A 15,742-nucleotide genomic window follows, 5' to 3' on the forward strand; every position below is an offset into this window, starting at 1 on the left:
TCTGCACCCCCTATACCACCATCAGTTGAAGCCAGAAGAATGGGACTAGTTAGAAAATGGCAGGTCTCTTGGGAACACTATGGATAGATCAGAAAAGGAAGCGTACTAAACAAAATAGTCCCCTACCTCAAAGCAAAATGGCAGGAAGCTGGTGCTCGGGCATTAAGAACACCACAGGTTTAAAGTCTTTCTAACTGCACCGTATACAAACTATGAACATAAATTTTAGGACTCGGGAATCTTCCAAGTTGATAACCACAATCTTTCCGAGAATATCTGAAAGGGATATTCACTGTTAGTCTGTGTATTGGGCAACTGTAATGTGCTTAGTGCTGAGCTAGGTGCTATGCTGGGTACAGAGCTATAGACCATGGTTCCTATGTTCAAAGATCTAACAATTGAATGGGATTAGGACTGAGGAGCATTCTGAGAACCATCTTAAATATAATAGAGGATTATCCCTCACCAATGACTATTTATGAATAGTCCTCGCATCAAGTTTAAGTTAAAACTATCTTCTCAAGGAAAACCTCAATGGTTCAGAAATAGCTTAGGCTACAGAAATCTGTATTGTTTATTCACTTGTTCACTCATAAACACTTCGTATGAACTCATCTTTGCTTTAGACACACTACTAAGTGGTAGAGTTACAGTTCCCTACCCTCAAATTTCTCAGCTGCTGTTCTCTCTGCCTGGAATATTCTTCACCTAACTCCCATCTCCCATTGCCACCATCACCTTGTATTTAACTCCTGTTCATTTTTATAGATACTAGCCTTCCTCGACTCTCTTGACTGGGTTAAAACACTGCTGTATATTCCCATAGCTTTTATCCCCTTTGGAAAGTTATCTTACTTGTAATTTTTTACCCAATGTGTGTCTTCCTTAGTAGAATGGAAGTCCCATGGGGATAGGGCCATGCTTTTTCTGTTCACTACAATGCCTGAAATAGTGTCTCAAAATAGCAAGGACTAAATATTCATTAATTTGGCGATATTTATGGAACATCTATGCGTCCAGCATTGTTCTTATCACTGAGGATACAAAAGAGGGGGGAAAACCCATATATGGTTCCTTCCTTGAAGGAGATTATAAGTTAGTCAAAGTGTTGATTTAATGATGGAAGAATGTTTAACTCAAACTCCTTATTTCCCAGGTGAAGAAATGATTGCCAGAGAGACTAAGTGACTTAAGTCATATGAAGAATTTGAGTGCCGTAGGTTGTTTTTTTTTGTTTTTTATTCCCTTTTACACACTGCTTCTCAATACACATTTCACAAACCAAAGGTGGATGTATGAACTTCTGTTCATTCAGTCCATGGATGCTAGAGGATATTGAGGCATCATGAGCTGTGTGAGTGGAGACAAACATGCAGAGAATGTGATTTTTATGCCAAGAATGTTAAAGGCTAAGTCAGTACAGACAGCTTTGGTGATTTCTTGGCCAATTCTCCCACAGCCCCCATGATAGTGACCATCATGTCCTTCATCTTTGCTTGTGGACCCTCTGTGTCTGGAGTTCCTGGGAAGGTGAAGGTGTTGGCGTCGATGCAGCCATGTGGTTAGGGTTTAGTCAGGAACTGCTACAGGAGAGCTCAGTCCTGAGCCAGGAATTGCAGGAAGGGACTAACATGGATCACTTCTGAGAAAGTAGAAGGGCTTTTCAGGAGAGGGCATATAAAAAAGGCAAGGAGATTTTTAGGAGTGTATGAACAGCAAATAGCTTGCTAGAGCAGAGAGTATATATTAAATCGTGAAAATATGGGATAGATATGGGGGACTGGGCTGGAATCGAGTCCTTGGAAATGAAAGAAATGGCTGGTTCAAGGAATGGAGAGAGAACTAGGTTTGGATTTCAGTTGGATTTCTAATTAATGAAACTCGCTCTTAAATTTAGAGCCGGGGAGGACTTCCACTGGAACTCTGCTGGGGTTCCTTCTCGCAGTTTGAGGAACCACCCTAGAAGGGTATGGAGAGACCCTCTCCTCCACTCATACTCACTCAATAGAAGCCAGTCTTTGGACAGGTTGTTATATATCAGTTGCTCCATGTCAGGTTACCACGTGTGTGTCCCCAACTGAAAATGCACCCCACCCCAGTCCCCCACAAAGTTGAACTGACACATCAGTGGAAACACATAGCATAGTGCCAACTGTCACCCTCACCATCTCCAACCAGGGAATGGCAGAGCCTGTGCGTGATTCTCTTTGACTGCTGTCAGTGGAGGCCACACTGACTCAGAAATCTCACTCGTTTAAATCTGTAAGTTGCTGAGTCATTTCGTCAGAAAGCACCTTAATTCTGCAATAATCTTTTTTAAAAGCAACCAGTTTTAATGATGTGAGCCGAAATCCTTTGGCATTTTAAAGTGCTCTACTGAGGGCTATCTGCTAAGACTAGCGGTTTCTTCTGTTATGGAGAGGCGGAAAAGATGATTTCATTGTCTTTAAATCATGTGCGGGCTCAGGGAATGAGCTGTAGCAGGCTTGGGAATGTGTGGGAAGAAGTCAGAAGGCCATGCATACAACATCTGCAAAGAAAATGTTTTATTTAAAGTGTTAAATACCATCACGAGAATGAATTTGAGTTTTACATTAGTTGGTGTTCATTACAGGACTAATCTGCCCTTTTTTTTTTCCAGCTGGAATTCCCTTTACTTTTAAAACATACTATGTACAGGGCAGCAGTGGTCACTGGAATAGTGCTATTTACATGACTAAACCACAAGTCGAGGTGCAGACATGTGAAAATTAAAAAAAAAAAAATACACCAACGTTAAAATAAATACTGCATAATGACAGGTATGTACAAATATTCCATACAGTCATGTCCTTCTTATTAAAATTAGAAATAATTTATATAGGAATATGCACAAAAGATTATGTGACTGCATCTTAGTATCAGGAAAATGGTAAACGTTTATTCTAAGGGAGAGTATAGACACTATAGGTCTAGTAAGTCAATTGTTGCTGGTACACAAGTGTCTAAATTATTTCCATAGAGTTTTATTCATTCTTTTCAACTTTACCTGGGTCCATCGTAGGTCTCAGAATGTCAAGACACAGTCCCGGTGTATTTCGTATTGCACCACATAAAGAGAAGGCATTTTTAGTGATACTCATTTTTAACTTTTGCACCGTATCAAGCATGATAGTTTTGAATGGTCAACACTGAACTTAAAAAGGAACACAAGAGAGCAATTTTTGTGCGTGGCCTTAAACAAATGGTATGTACGTGGATTTCAAAAGTTGTGGCAAGAAGTTAAAATCCATCTATAAGAATGTGTTATCAAAGTGCACAGAAAGAAACAAAGAAATATGGGTGGTTTATTACATTACTCGGTGACTTTTCTCCTAAGTCGGGGAACTTAAGAGAAATTTGACCTTGCAGCACCACCCAATGGTAATAACTGTCTGTAAACCAAAGGCAGGGGTTTGATTTTGGGGATTCGGGTGTAGACTTTTGGTGATGGCATCAAAGAACTGTAAATAGGCAGACTGACTTTCTTTGAGTCACCTAAAAATTGGAGCTTTAAAATTATCTGTTGCAAATTTATGTTTGCTATATTTCTTTAGAAATATAATTTGTGAAAAATTGAATTTTACTACGGATAAATGAATTAATACACAGTCTTGTGTTTCAGGGCTCCAAACTGTTAGCGTTTCTATTCACATAGTAAATGGAAATTGGCTAAAGGAATTGCTTCATGCTTTAATTAATTAGAAAACAAAACACAAAACCGAAGACCTTCTAAAAATAATACTTTAACCCCTGTATGAATAATGCTGGTGCTAAAAACAAATTAGACATTACAATGGCCACATGATTTTAGGATTTTCCTGTAAACTGAACTTTGAAGATGAAAATAAAATTACCATGCACTGTACAATAAATTGCAAAAGTTCAAATATCTTCTTTATCAAATACATGCTGACTTGCTCTAATGTACTCCCAAGTCATGTTGCAAAATCCTTTTCAACATGCTTGAAATAAAGAAAGCTCTTAGTTTTTTCCCTGCCTTGAGAAATTCAGAGATTCAGAAGCATCTACAGCTCTGAATCAAACATGGGGTATAAGAGAGTATCAGGTCAAAAACTTGTAATTTTTTAGCATAATGTTCACTCTGGTAGGGAGAAAGAAAATAAAAGCTTAAAAGAGAGAGAAGAAGAAAAGTGAGATAGAGGAAGAAAGATGTGAACAATTTGCACATATTGAACTTTAATATTTGTATATTTAACATGGAAATAAATTGAATATGTTATACTTATTTGTCACATGAAGAGAATTTTAAGTATTTTCTAGAAAGTATTTTCTTCTGTAATGTCTGCCAAAACACAGACTATGATTACTTTAAAGAATAAACATGGTGTGTCTTTGTATCACCCTGTTGCATTCTCTCCCTTTTTTAAAACCATGCACTAGTGAAATTTATTTTTAAAAATAATATAAATTGTTGAAAATGGCTGATTTTTATTTTTTGCAAGTTGCAGCCCCAAGAAAATAATTTAAGTATTCAGCTAATCTGTGTCCATGCAAACAAAAGTTTAATTTCATTCAGTACAGTGGAGCCACAGAATTTTGTTTTTCAGAGTCCAACTCATCTTGGCATTAGTGGGTACCATGCCTGCTGGAGCTCTGAAGTCTGCCACTGTTCACGCTGTCACACGACTGGCTGCTCCCGTCTAGAGGAGCGCTGACGTTTTCGTCCTGGACCAAGTCTTTGGTCTCTTGCTTTTCACCTGATGCTTCCTAGGACTTCATGCCTTGACTTGTAACATGGCTTAATGGCTGGATAGCTCCATTTCTGTGGCATCACAGGACTTTGGGGTCAGAGAAATGAAGAAAAAGGAATGATAAAAATATAAAGGTGCCATTGAAAAGGGCTTTTGTTGCATGAAACTGATTCTTTGAGATTAATCCATGGCTTCAGATTGGACCAAAACGTGAGTGTTATTGAACTCCAAACCTGATAGTTCGTCATAGCTCTGCTCTTTCACCTGAGGGCCTTCTTTAGGGCACAATGTGTGCAACTTCCTCTGAGAACACAGGATCGCTTTGTATCCCTAGAAACAGGCTCAGAAGACACAACATTAAGCATGCAGTGTTACCAGGGTTTGCGACCTGTGGGGTTTTTTTTTCTTTTTTTGTAACGCTGGTTGCTATGACAACAGTTTTACAGCTGCTATGAACGAGAGTAAGAAGGTCCAGTTGAACTTTCCAGAGATGATTGGGAAGCTCTTCTTGTCAGAGGGGCCAAGGTTGGATCTACTAGGGAGGAAGTGGGGAAAAGTTTGAACCAGCCAATCACCATATTGGACAGCTCCAGTTCATCTAAAAGTATCTGGGCCACTCCCATAAAGGATTTGTGATCCATGCGGCCATAGTCTCCCCAGACTATGATCTGTTGACAAAATTAAAAGAGCAATGTCAGTATAATCATGTATGTAAAAGCTTGTCAACTAAAATACATTCAGTTAGTGTGCTGACATCAAACATCAAGTTATGTAGTTGTATTTAATTACTGGGATAGTTGTCTTTGGTAGAATCCGAAGGTACGTTAGGAAAACTTTACAGGAGTGTTCCGATCATGAGCAATCAGGGAAGATGGGAGCTTATGTGTGATGGGGGTTTACGAGTCTACAGTCACTTTAAAGGAAACAACAGTGTGTATAGCTTTTTTTTCTTTCTCACATTCATTTCCATTATGGTTTATTACAGGATATTGAATATATCGATAGTTCCCTAGTGTGTATAGCCTTATAGCACTGGCCACTACTTTGAAGTTTCCCAAGAATTTCAGCTGTGAGGAGTGGAAAAGGATGTGATAAGAAAAGATGTTGGATACAAAGTCTGACTCCATGAAGACACTTTCTTAGGTAAGGAATATATAATTCAGTAAATACCTGTAAAACCTTTCCTTGGGGACTTTCTTCAAAAGATAATAGTTGCTGGTAGAGGGGTTCCAGCGTCTTTCTTGCCACTTTTGTTTTCCTTTTGGCTATGCAGACTCCATTATCTAATAGATACACCTTTACATATGGTGCTTGGGAAAGAAAACACAGAGGAGAGTTAAGTGATGAGCTATGGTTACGGAACACCCAGCTTACAGGTGACATCTGCCACAGCTTAATCTTAGGCTGGAAGAGCCAGCGGCCAAAAATCACTGGCCTTTCCACATTACGTCAAAATCATTAGCTAAACAATAGATAACTATCAGCCATTCAGGTAGTTTTAGGCAATGTTAACATAGCATCTGAGTTGATTACTATTTTGCCATCAACTGGTTATATGGATTTGAACAACCGCGTTAAAAAAAGGAGAAATGCTTCCAGTCCCTAACAATTTCAAGAAAGAGGTCTCGCTCAGTTTTTCATGTGTCTATACTTAAATCTAATTAAACGTGCTTGAAATTAGATTGTTTTACTCACCCATCCCCACAAATCATTGATCACTCAAAAGGGTTTATTTATTGATGGTGTGGGTACACAACAGGGGTGGGGTTTGATGTAATATGTTCAAATTAGCCAGGAAGAGGCAACTAATTATGACTACCACGGGTTCAAGTTTTTCTGACAGACTCTTCATAACATTTTCGTGCATGTACAGACTAAGCGCCAAGACGTTTATGAACACAACCGTCTTAATCACCACCGCAAGGTTGTACAATAGGTAACAACATACGGTACAATTTGGAATTTCTGCAGGGACAGGGAAGCTAGAGATTCAAAATTACAGTTCAGTCAGTGGAGGTGCTGAGGTGAGAAACCAAGTTTCAGAATTTTTCTATACGTCAGATCCAGTGTTCTCTACATCTCTGCATCAGACATCTGGAATCTGTGGCATTCCCCATGGCTCGAAGCACCTTAGATTATGACATTTCGGTATGAAATATGTGACATCACAATAAAAACTTATAATGGTGCCTCTCTATATATTACAGGAAGTAAGAATCTTAGACTGTCCTTCACATATGGGCTTCTGCTACTTTGGGAACCTGTAACTATTTTTATTCTAATTCCAGGACTCTAAGGATTCTTAAGGAGAATTTAGAAGCTCCAGATAAACTGAAGAATAACACAAAACACTAGCTAACAAGAACTTCTTATGTACATGTCATACAAAATGAATGTGATAGGTTTTGTTTTGCAGTGGTTTCTACCATAAAATGTTTATCTTAACGACTTGTCTTATCCCCATCTGGCCACTCTCACTGGGTGCTCACTCAGGACAAACACACAAACTACCACTTAACTGTCTCATTTATTAGTATCCTTGATCATTTAAGAGCAAAGCTTCCAGTATCATTTGTTAGTATCCTTGATCATTTAAGAGCAAAGCTTCCAGTATCTAATCAAAAACAGTCTCTGAATTGAAAAGTGTGGATTATGAACAATAATAGAAGAATCTCTTCTGTTCTTACCTGGCAGTGTCTTGGAACCTGGTTTTACAACAAGGCCACGGGCCCGAATGATTTCCACCTCCAGCTGTCCCTTTTTGTCCATCATGCCTACCTGAATGTCACCTAATGGCGTGTGAGGAAGAAACAAACAGTGAGAGAAATGTTTGTGCCAAAGACCTTGGTTTAACATTGTTTCATCATTTCCTACATCTTTTCCTAAATTCAAATATATTTAAAAATTTATCAATGATACTTTACTTTAAAAAGCATACAAGTTAAAATGGAAAAATTTAGTCAGAGTTTTTTGTTTAAATCTAAGATACTCATTCCTGATAATACTGTTAAAGATCCTATGAAATTAAAGAATGTGATTTTCAATAATCTAAAAGAAAAACAATGAATCACGTGACAAATTCTTACCCATGGCAGGTGTGGCCAGAGTCTGGCGCCCCACTAGCTGGGCAGGGCCAAGGCCATCCAGAAAATCACTGAATTGGCTATCAGAGGCCAAGCGGACACCAGGGAAAATCAGACTAAAAGTAAAATAACACACAGGATTAAACCCTCCACTCCTGTTTCCATCTAGCCCCCTTTCCGTGGCAGGAGCAGCTGGTCCCACTATTTTGCCACTTACATTAATTGGATCCCAACCTCCCCACTGCACCTCCATGGCTCTCCCTCCTTATCCTCTAGCAGCCCTCGTCCTGTATTGCAAGCCTCTGTTTATGTGCCTTTCTTTTCCTTGTCTGGAGGGCATGAACTGTGATTTCTATGTATAGCACTCAGTACACTTTGAGCACTTATTCCATGACAGGCATTAGCATATTGAATCTCTTAGCTGCACTATGACAGAGGTTCTATTATTTAACCCATTTTATCGATGAAGAAAGTCTTCAGATCAGATCATTCCCATCAACACCCAAACACACTGCTATTTCTTCCACCTTAAAAAAATCCCTTTCCTAACCTCCTTCCCTCCCCAGCTACCACCCCGTTTCTCTCCTTGAAACTTCGTAGAGCTGTCTCTATGTACCATCTTCAATTTCTTTCCTCTCATTCTCCTTTGAAAATCGAATCAGTTTTTCCTTGCTCTTTTCCTCAATTTTTCTCCACTCCACCAAAATTTCTCTGATCAAGGTTACCTAACAGCCACAGTGGTAAATCTGACCGTTAATACTCCAGACTTGTCTAATTGAACATATTAGCCTCATTTGACCCAACTGATCCCTCCCTCTTCCTTGAAATACTTTCTCCACTTTGCTTCCTGGACTCTCTAGCCTCCTGGTTTTCCTCTTTGGCTATTCTTCCTCAGTCTCCTTTGCTAATTTTGCCACTAAATATAGGAGGCGCCATCTTTTGACTTCTCTTCAAGCCATCATTTTCTCTTTCTGTATTGCTGCGACAGCCTTCTGAATGATCTCCCCATTGCCACCTTTCTCTCCACTCCCACAGCAATCAGAATGATCTGTTAAAACTGAAGCCAGATAATGTCAGGCCTCTGCTCACAATCCTCCATTGGTTTCTCATCTCGATCTGGGTAAAAGCAAAGTCCTTGCAATGATGTATAAAGACAATACAACCTGTCCACCCCTGCCCCCCATATCTTAATTCCTAGATTTTTACTACTCCTGCCCTCATTCCCCGGTGCCGCCATTCCCACTACTGATGCCAGGTAAGCTCCAGCCTCAGCGTTGCTTCAGCCTGAAATGTTCTTCCTTCAGACATTCATGTGTTCACTAACTTCCTTCAGATTTTAAATCAAATGTGCCCTTTTCCCTGTCTAACCTACATAAAACCTTACCCTTAACCTCTGCCATCTCTTCTCTCACCTTTTTCTCCTTAGCACTTATACCACCTAATCTATTATATATTAAATATTATATATTTTCCTAATTTTTCTTTTATTTGAACAATTTTTCAAGCTCATTGTCCATCTTATCTGTTAGACTGTAAGTTTGATGAGGGTAGGGTTTTTTTCTTATTTGTTCACTGATATATATCCAGCACTAGAACCATGCCTGAAATACTGTAAGTACTTGTTAAACTCAATCAATTAATTAAAATGAATCTTAAAAAAATTACATAACTTGCCCAAGTTTCTATAGCACCAAAAAACAGATTAGAATTTAAGCCTATATGATTCTAAAGCCTATGGTCTAACCACCAACTGATTTTTGCTTCCTCGTATGACATATATCCCCAACTCATAGCAAAGTGCCTAGAACACTAGAAGGTATGGAAATATCTGTTGAATGAATTTATGAGTATTCATCCCATTTCTCCAATAAGACTATAAACACCTGGAGCACAGGGGTCATAGTTTGAACATTTTTATATCCCTAACAGTGTCTAACGCAGTGCTTTGCAGTGATGAGTGCTCACTGCACATTTCTTTTTTACTTGATTCTCCATCTCTTTTAAGACTTCCTTGATTAACGTCAAATCTATTTCGTCCCCCAAGCTTGCTTAATTCCCAAATATACAGTTAATCCGAACATTTTTAATGCTTCCATAAATATCCCATATAACCTTACTTATAAATGTATGGAAACCATATATATCTCGTATTTATATAACTGTGCTAGACAAATGATCCCTAGGGCAGATCATCAGCGCTCTGCCAGCTGCTCCTATGGCCTCACATCTGTGAACTGATGACACATATGTTTGCCTAAGCACCTGATGCTTCCATGGTGATGCCAGATGAGGTCAGTAAACCCCACTCTCCTCTATTAATGTCCTTTACGCACCCATCTACGATCTGCAGTTGCTAATTCTTAATTTGTTGGTGACAGGGCTGTACAATCTTGACAAATGCTTTAAAAATATCTCAGACACAGTGGAGTCAAGGGAAAGCTACATGATAACTACATAAAGGAAAAAGGCTCACCAACTTTGTGGCATTTCATTTTGGCTGTTACATTTATCTGAACTCTTTGTTACTGGATGGAACTAAGTATGTATCGATAGTCTATATTTTTTAGTAATAACTCTTAGAGCAAAGATTTAAAAAATTAGCATCGTACATGTGGCATAGGCACAAGTGCTTATTATTTCTGTGCTTTTATGTATTATTTCAAGGTAGGGCAAACTTCCATTTGTGACAGTCACATTTTAGCATCTTGCCCTTAGGTTTGGGGATAAAGTGTTTCAACTTATTTCCATTGATATACAAAACCAGATATGTCACATTTCTCAGTGGCGGGTAAGCAAAAGTTTTCTTCACAGCAAATCAGCCAGTGAAAGTTAAAATGGTGCTATAGGGCATGTGAGTTAGCTTTGGTGAAAGCACAGAGAGTGAGGTAGAGAAGAAGGTCTCCAGCAAGGCATGGAGACCACGGCCCAGCCAGCCATCACTCACTTTCCTTCTGAGCTATAGCTGTTCATGCTGCCATCTGTAGATTCTCGGCTTGCCTGTCGAGTCATCCAGTTCCTCATTTCCACAGCCAAGCCTGTTTCTGTACTTCTCTGCACGGTGCTCCGTAGCTTTTTACCACTGGCTTCTGCACGGACAGAAAACAAAAGGGGTGATAGTTTTGTCATCATCATCTGGTAACAAAAAATAGCAGCCAATGCTTTGAGGTCCTCAGATGAAGAACCTGCATAAATACAAAATGCTTTTATGAAGGAGACAGAGAGAAAAGGTATTCCAAATCACGTCTTGTTGAGGGATGAAAACTTTCTAAAAAGTCTTCAAGAAGCACAAAATACCATTGTTTTATTTTCCTTTAAAACAGTGTTCAAATTGGTAACAAAAGGAACAAAAAGGTTCAAGCTATGTAAAATAAGCTTTGTTTTCATTGTAATATTTAAATCAAGATTAATTTACGCCTTTTTCTTTTTTCTTTCTTTTTGTCATAGTCAAAGAAGTAGGCCTTCACATTATTTCCAAAGAATAGGTGGTGAGTAATCCTCAATTCTAGCTTTAACTTTCACACAAAAACCTGTTTTTGCAGGGTGATCAGTATTAGAAAGCAAAGAAAGCTACACTAAGGAGAGAGCCTCGCCTGATAACACTTTCACATCTGTTCGTCACTCTCAGAGAGGTTCTCATAAGGAATGCAAAACCCAGCAATGCCATGTGAAAAAAGAGCTTTTAAATTTTTGGTCATGGATAGTCATGTTCTTAAGGATCTTCAGCAGTCTGAATAGGAGGTTTGCTTATGGAAGCCAATTAGAAGACCAAACAGGAAACTGAGTCAAGTACCATGGAGGTGACAGAGGTGCGAAGTGCCATCTGCAGAGGTCAGGGAGGAAGAGCATCACAGAGGGAGCTGGGACGTGAGCTGGGCTTGAAAAAGGGGCAGATGGGGATCCAAGAAACAGCCCCAGTTATCAAAGGCCTTGCATGTTGGAATGTGGAGCTGAGAGATGACTGAAGCTGCAGCAACAGGGGGATGGTTCAAATTACTTGTATTAATTTACTTCCTGTCAGGTCTAAATATTTATCCACATTGACTATTCATATCATTAGTATTCTGGGATATGGTAAGCTGTTTTAGTGCCTGGTATTAATAATTTCATTTTAGATCAATAAATATTTGGTGATATTGACAGTGACTTGTGGAAATCCTTTCCATCAAACCGCTTATAATATCTGCTCACCATTTTGAAACACTGCTTTAAATTTTATCTCTTCTCCACTTCCAACTTTAATGTACATCAAAATGCTTTAAAAAGTATATATAAAATGTTATCACTGATCTACAACTCAGTTCCCTAATCTGAGCCTATTTTAGATAATTGATAGTAAAACATGTTGTACTGATATGAACTACTGAGAGGAGCTAAAGCATCCCCCATTGATGACGGAAGGCTCTTCCTTCCAGAGAAATGGTTAGTTAATACATGTAAAAAGTGAGAAAACTTTAAAATTACCAATTGGCAACCTCCAGTGGAATAAGTGATTCAAATAAGGCATATCAATGGATGCTAATGCCATTAGATAAAAGGATATTCATATGAGCCAAAAAAATCATCCCACAAATTAGTTCTAATTGTTAAAGGAAAACAGGTACTTTACTACTGGGAAACCTGGCTATTGCCATCTTAATCAGGTGAGCAAACTTAGCACTAATAGTGGGGCAATCACCGTACCACCTATCAAGTTGTTCTAGACAAAAGTACACAACCTGTTTCTAATCAGGTCTTTGCAACCAACTTCTAAGTTGGTTTCTAAAAACATTTCTAAAAAGTTTCTAAAACTTTTCTAAGGTTTCAAAAATAGGATAGAATAACAAGATAAAGGATACACACACACAAAATCAGACAAACCCAGAGTATGGGATTTTGTTCAAGAGAATTGACCTAGTCTCTTAAAGTTAATATCATGAAAACAAACTAACAAGGTGGGGGAATTGTTCCAGCTTTAAAAATATCACAGGGATGTAACTATCAAATGCTTTAAGTATACTTTGACTGGTTTCTTTTCAAGAAAAAAAACAACAAAAAAAGAAACCCTAAAAGCAAAACACTAAAAGCAATGTTAGGACAAGTAGGGAAAATATGAATATGAACTGAGTATTAGATGGGATAAGAAAATTGTTAATTTCCTTAGGTAGATAGTGGCATATGTTATAAAAAATTTTCTTATCATTAGGAGATACATACACTGAAGTATTTAGACATGAAATGTTATATTGTTTGCAACTTACTTTCGCACAGTATAGCAAAAAATACACATATACTTAAAGAGGATGAAATAACAACAACAATAACAAAAAGGATGGGGATGAAGAGTAGACCTTGATAGCCATACATTCAATATTTATGATTTCATTTGAGAGTGATCCCCAAATGGCCACATTAAACTGAATGAAGTCAGACAGAGAAAAACAAATATCATATGATATCGCTTATATGTGGAATCTAAAAAAATGGTACAAATGAACTTAGTTACAAAACAGAAATAGAGTCACTGATGTAGAAAACAAACTTATGGTTACCAGGGAATAAAGGGTGGGGGAGGGATAAATTGGGAGATTGGGAATGACATATAGACACTACTATGTATAAAATGGGTAACTAATAAGAACCTACTGTATAGCACAGGGTACTCCTTACTCTGTAATGATCTATATGGAAAAGAAATCCAAAAAAGAGTGGATATATGTATATGTATAACTGATTCACTTTGCTGTACAGAAACTAACACAACATTGTAACTCAACTATACTCCAAAAAAAATTAATAAAAAAAAAGTAGTAAAATTTTGTCCAGGTATGAACTGGAATCATGAAAGGTGCTGGGCTGGTGTGAGGGAGCCAGGCCAATGGCTGAGTCCTGGCCTCTCCGTGTAGCTTTACCGTTCGCTTCCTGTGAAGAGTGCCTATGAAGCATGAAAAACCACTACCAAGTGAGATATACAACTTCAGTAACGTTTGAAAATGCAGAATGAGGATAAGTACAGAAAACATGACTTCCTAAAGGTCTCAGGACATGGCCTTTGCAGTGTCAAAAATCTACTGGTTTTCATTTAATGCCTGACTCTTATCACAGCAAAAGTGACTTGAAAATCTGCTATTACAGGCTGATGAGAACTAGTGACCATTTGGCAAAGAATAACAATACAACGAGCATGTAATCCTTTTGTTTACAGATTGCTTTTTACATGTGTCCTCTACAGAACAACTCTCCTAATCCCCATTTTACAGATCCAGTATCCAAGGGCCCCAGCGGGTTACACAATTCCCTGAAGCCAAACAAAAAATGACAGAACCAGAGTTTATACACAGTTCCCCGACTCCAAGTTCTCTGCTATTCACTATTTTGTTGTCAGAATATAACCAATGGGTAGCTTGGACAGCTGTCCATGGAGATGATACTAAGCTAACTCTATGAGTACATGTGGAAGGCCCTGCTGGAAGCAGCTGGTGGGGTGGAAAGAGCAGAGAACAGTGAAGAGGTCAGGCCCTGGTGTCCAACTGTTTCTCTTAGAATCCCTACTCTATCATGTACTCGCTGGGTGACAATGAAGCAAGTTACCTTCTCTGTGACTCAGCTTTCTCAAACTGTGAAATGGCAATGATAATAGTAATGCCTACCTGATATAATTTTTGTGACAGTTAAGGAAAATAATATATTTAAAGTGCTTAGCATAGTGCCTGCTATATAGAAAATCTTCAATTAATGGTACTGTTATTTCTACCAGAAAGGAAACCAGAAAACATGTATTCTAGGCCAATCTTTATCACTGACTAGCTGGCTCTATGGCCTTCTCTGAGTCATATCCCTCTCCGAGTTTCAGGTTCCTCATTTATGAAAAAAAAACAAAGGAGGGGGCTTTCCTGGTGACGCAGTGGCTGAGAGTCCTCCTGCCGATGCAGGGGACACGGGTTCGTGCCCCGGCCCGGGAAGATCCCACATGCCACGGAGCGGCTGGGCCCGTGAGCCATGGCCGCTGAGCCTGCGCTTCCGGAGCCTGTGCTCCGCAATGGGAGAGGCCACAACAGTGAGAGGCCCGCATACCGCAAAAACAAACAAACAAACAAAAGAACAAAGGAGGGGGAGGGTGCCAGAAGATCTCTGATCTCTTTTAGCTCTAAAGTCTATGAGTTTGTGTCATTAATGAATGACCAAGACCATGATTAATAGCATATATTGAGGAGATAAGGCTACTCCCTGTCATCTGATGGAATCAAAGAATTCTAGGCATATGCTGAGCATTTATAATAGATTTTTTTTTTTCCCGGTACGCGGGCCTCTCACTGTTGTGGCCTCTCCCATTGCGGAGCACAGGCTCCAGACACGCAGGCTCAGCGGCCATGGCTCACGGGCCCAGCCGCTCCGCGGCATGTGGGATCCTCCCGGACCGGGGCACGAACCCGTGTCCCCTGCATCGGCAGGCGGACTCTCAACCACTGTGCCACCAGGGAAGCCCTATAATAGCTTTTTAAAATATGTCTTTTAAATGTACTTTTATCTGATATATTTATAGACTTATTTAAAAACTATGTATTTTTCTTTTTTTTTAACATCTTTATTGGAGTACAATTGCTTTTCAATGGTCTGTTAGTTTCTGCTTTATAACAAAGTGAGTCAGCTATACATATACACATATCCCCATATCTCCTCCCTCTTGCATCTCCCTCCCACCCTCCCTACCTCACCCCTCTAGGTGGACACAAAGCACGGAGCTGATCTCCCTATGCTATATGGCTGCTTCCCACTAGCTATCTATTTTAAAGTATGTATTTTTCAATACCACAAATCCTTTGCATCACATTCACAATAAAAGTAATTTAACCTAAATATAATTCATTATGGTGATTCACATTTAATGTTTTGAATGCTGTCCTGTTATTCAACCTAAAAACTGAATCTATATAACAGAATGCCTATATA

The 15,742-nt window shown here is 39.0% G+C and overlaps 1 protein-coding gene and 1 long non-coding RNA gene across 45 annotated transcripts in view; one reads left to right on the top strand and one right to left on the bottom strand.

Moving 5' to 3' along the window:
* The first annotated feature begins 828 nt into the window (after positions 1-828).
* On the top strand, positions 829-7,762 carry LOC307175797. Its single transcript, XR_013824487.1, has 4 exons — positions 829-1,216; positions 2,642-4,943; positions 5,719-5,876; positions 7,428-7,762. It is a non-coding gene; the product is annotated as an uncharacterized lncRNA (long non-coding RNA).
* The window catches only part of RIMS2 (regulating synaptic membrane exocytosis 2), a gene marked incomplete at its 5' end in the record, with an annotated part of 603,587 nt that continues 592,775 nt past the window's right edge, over positions 4,931-15,742 (bottom strand). For 43 of the 44 annotated variants that reach the window (XM_079901300.1, XM_079901311.1, XM_079901281.1 and 40 more), the window contains 5 exons: positions 4,931-5,401; positions 5,904-6,043; positions 7,421-7,522; positions 7,820-7,932; positions 10,761-10,902. In XM_079901300.1, the coding sequence (XP_079757426.1) occupies positions 5,183-5,401; positions 5,904-6,043; positions 7,421-7,522; positions 7,820-7,932; positions 10,761-10,902 (716 nt within the window). In that variant the 3' untranslated portion in view covers positions 4,931-5,182. Of the gene's footprint in view, positions 5,402-5,903; positions 6,044-7,420; positions 7,523-7,819; positions 7,933-10,760; positions 10,903-15,742 lie in introns of those variants that run through there. The other variant, XM_079901302.1, reaches the window with a different exon arrangement.

Source organism: Stenella coeruleoalba, assembly GCF_951394435.1.
Source record: "Stenella coeruleoalba genome assembly, chromosome: 17".
Lineage (NCBI taxonomy): Eukaryota > Metazoa > Chordata > Mammalia > Artiodactyla > Delphinidae > Stenella > Stenella coeruleoalba.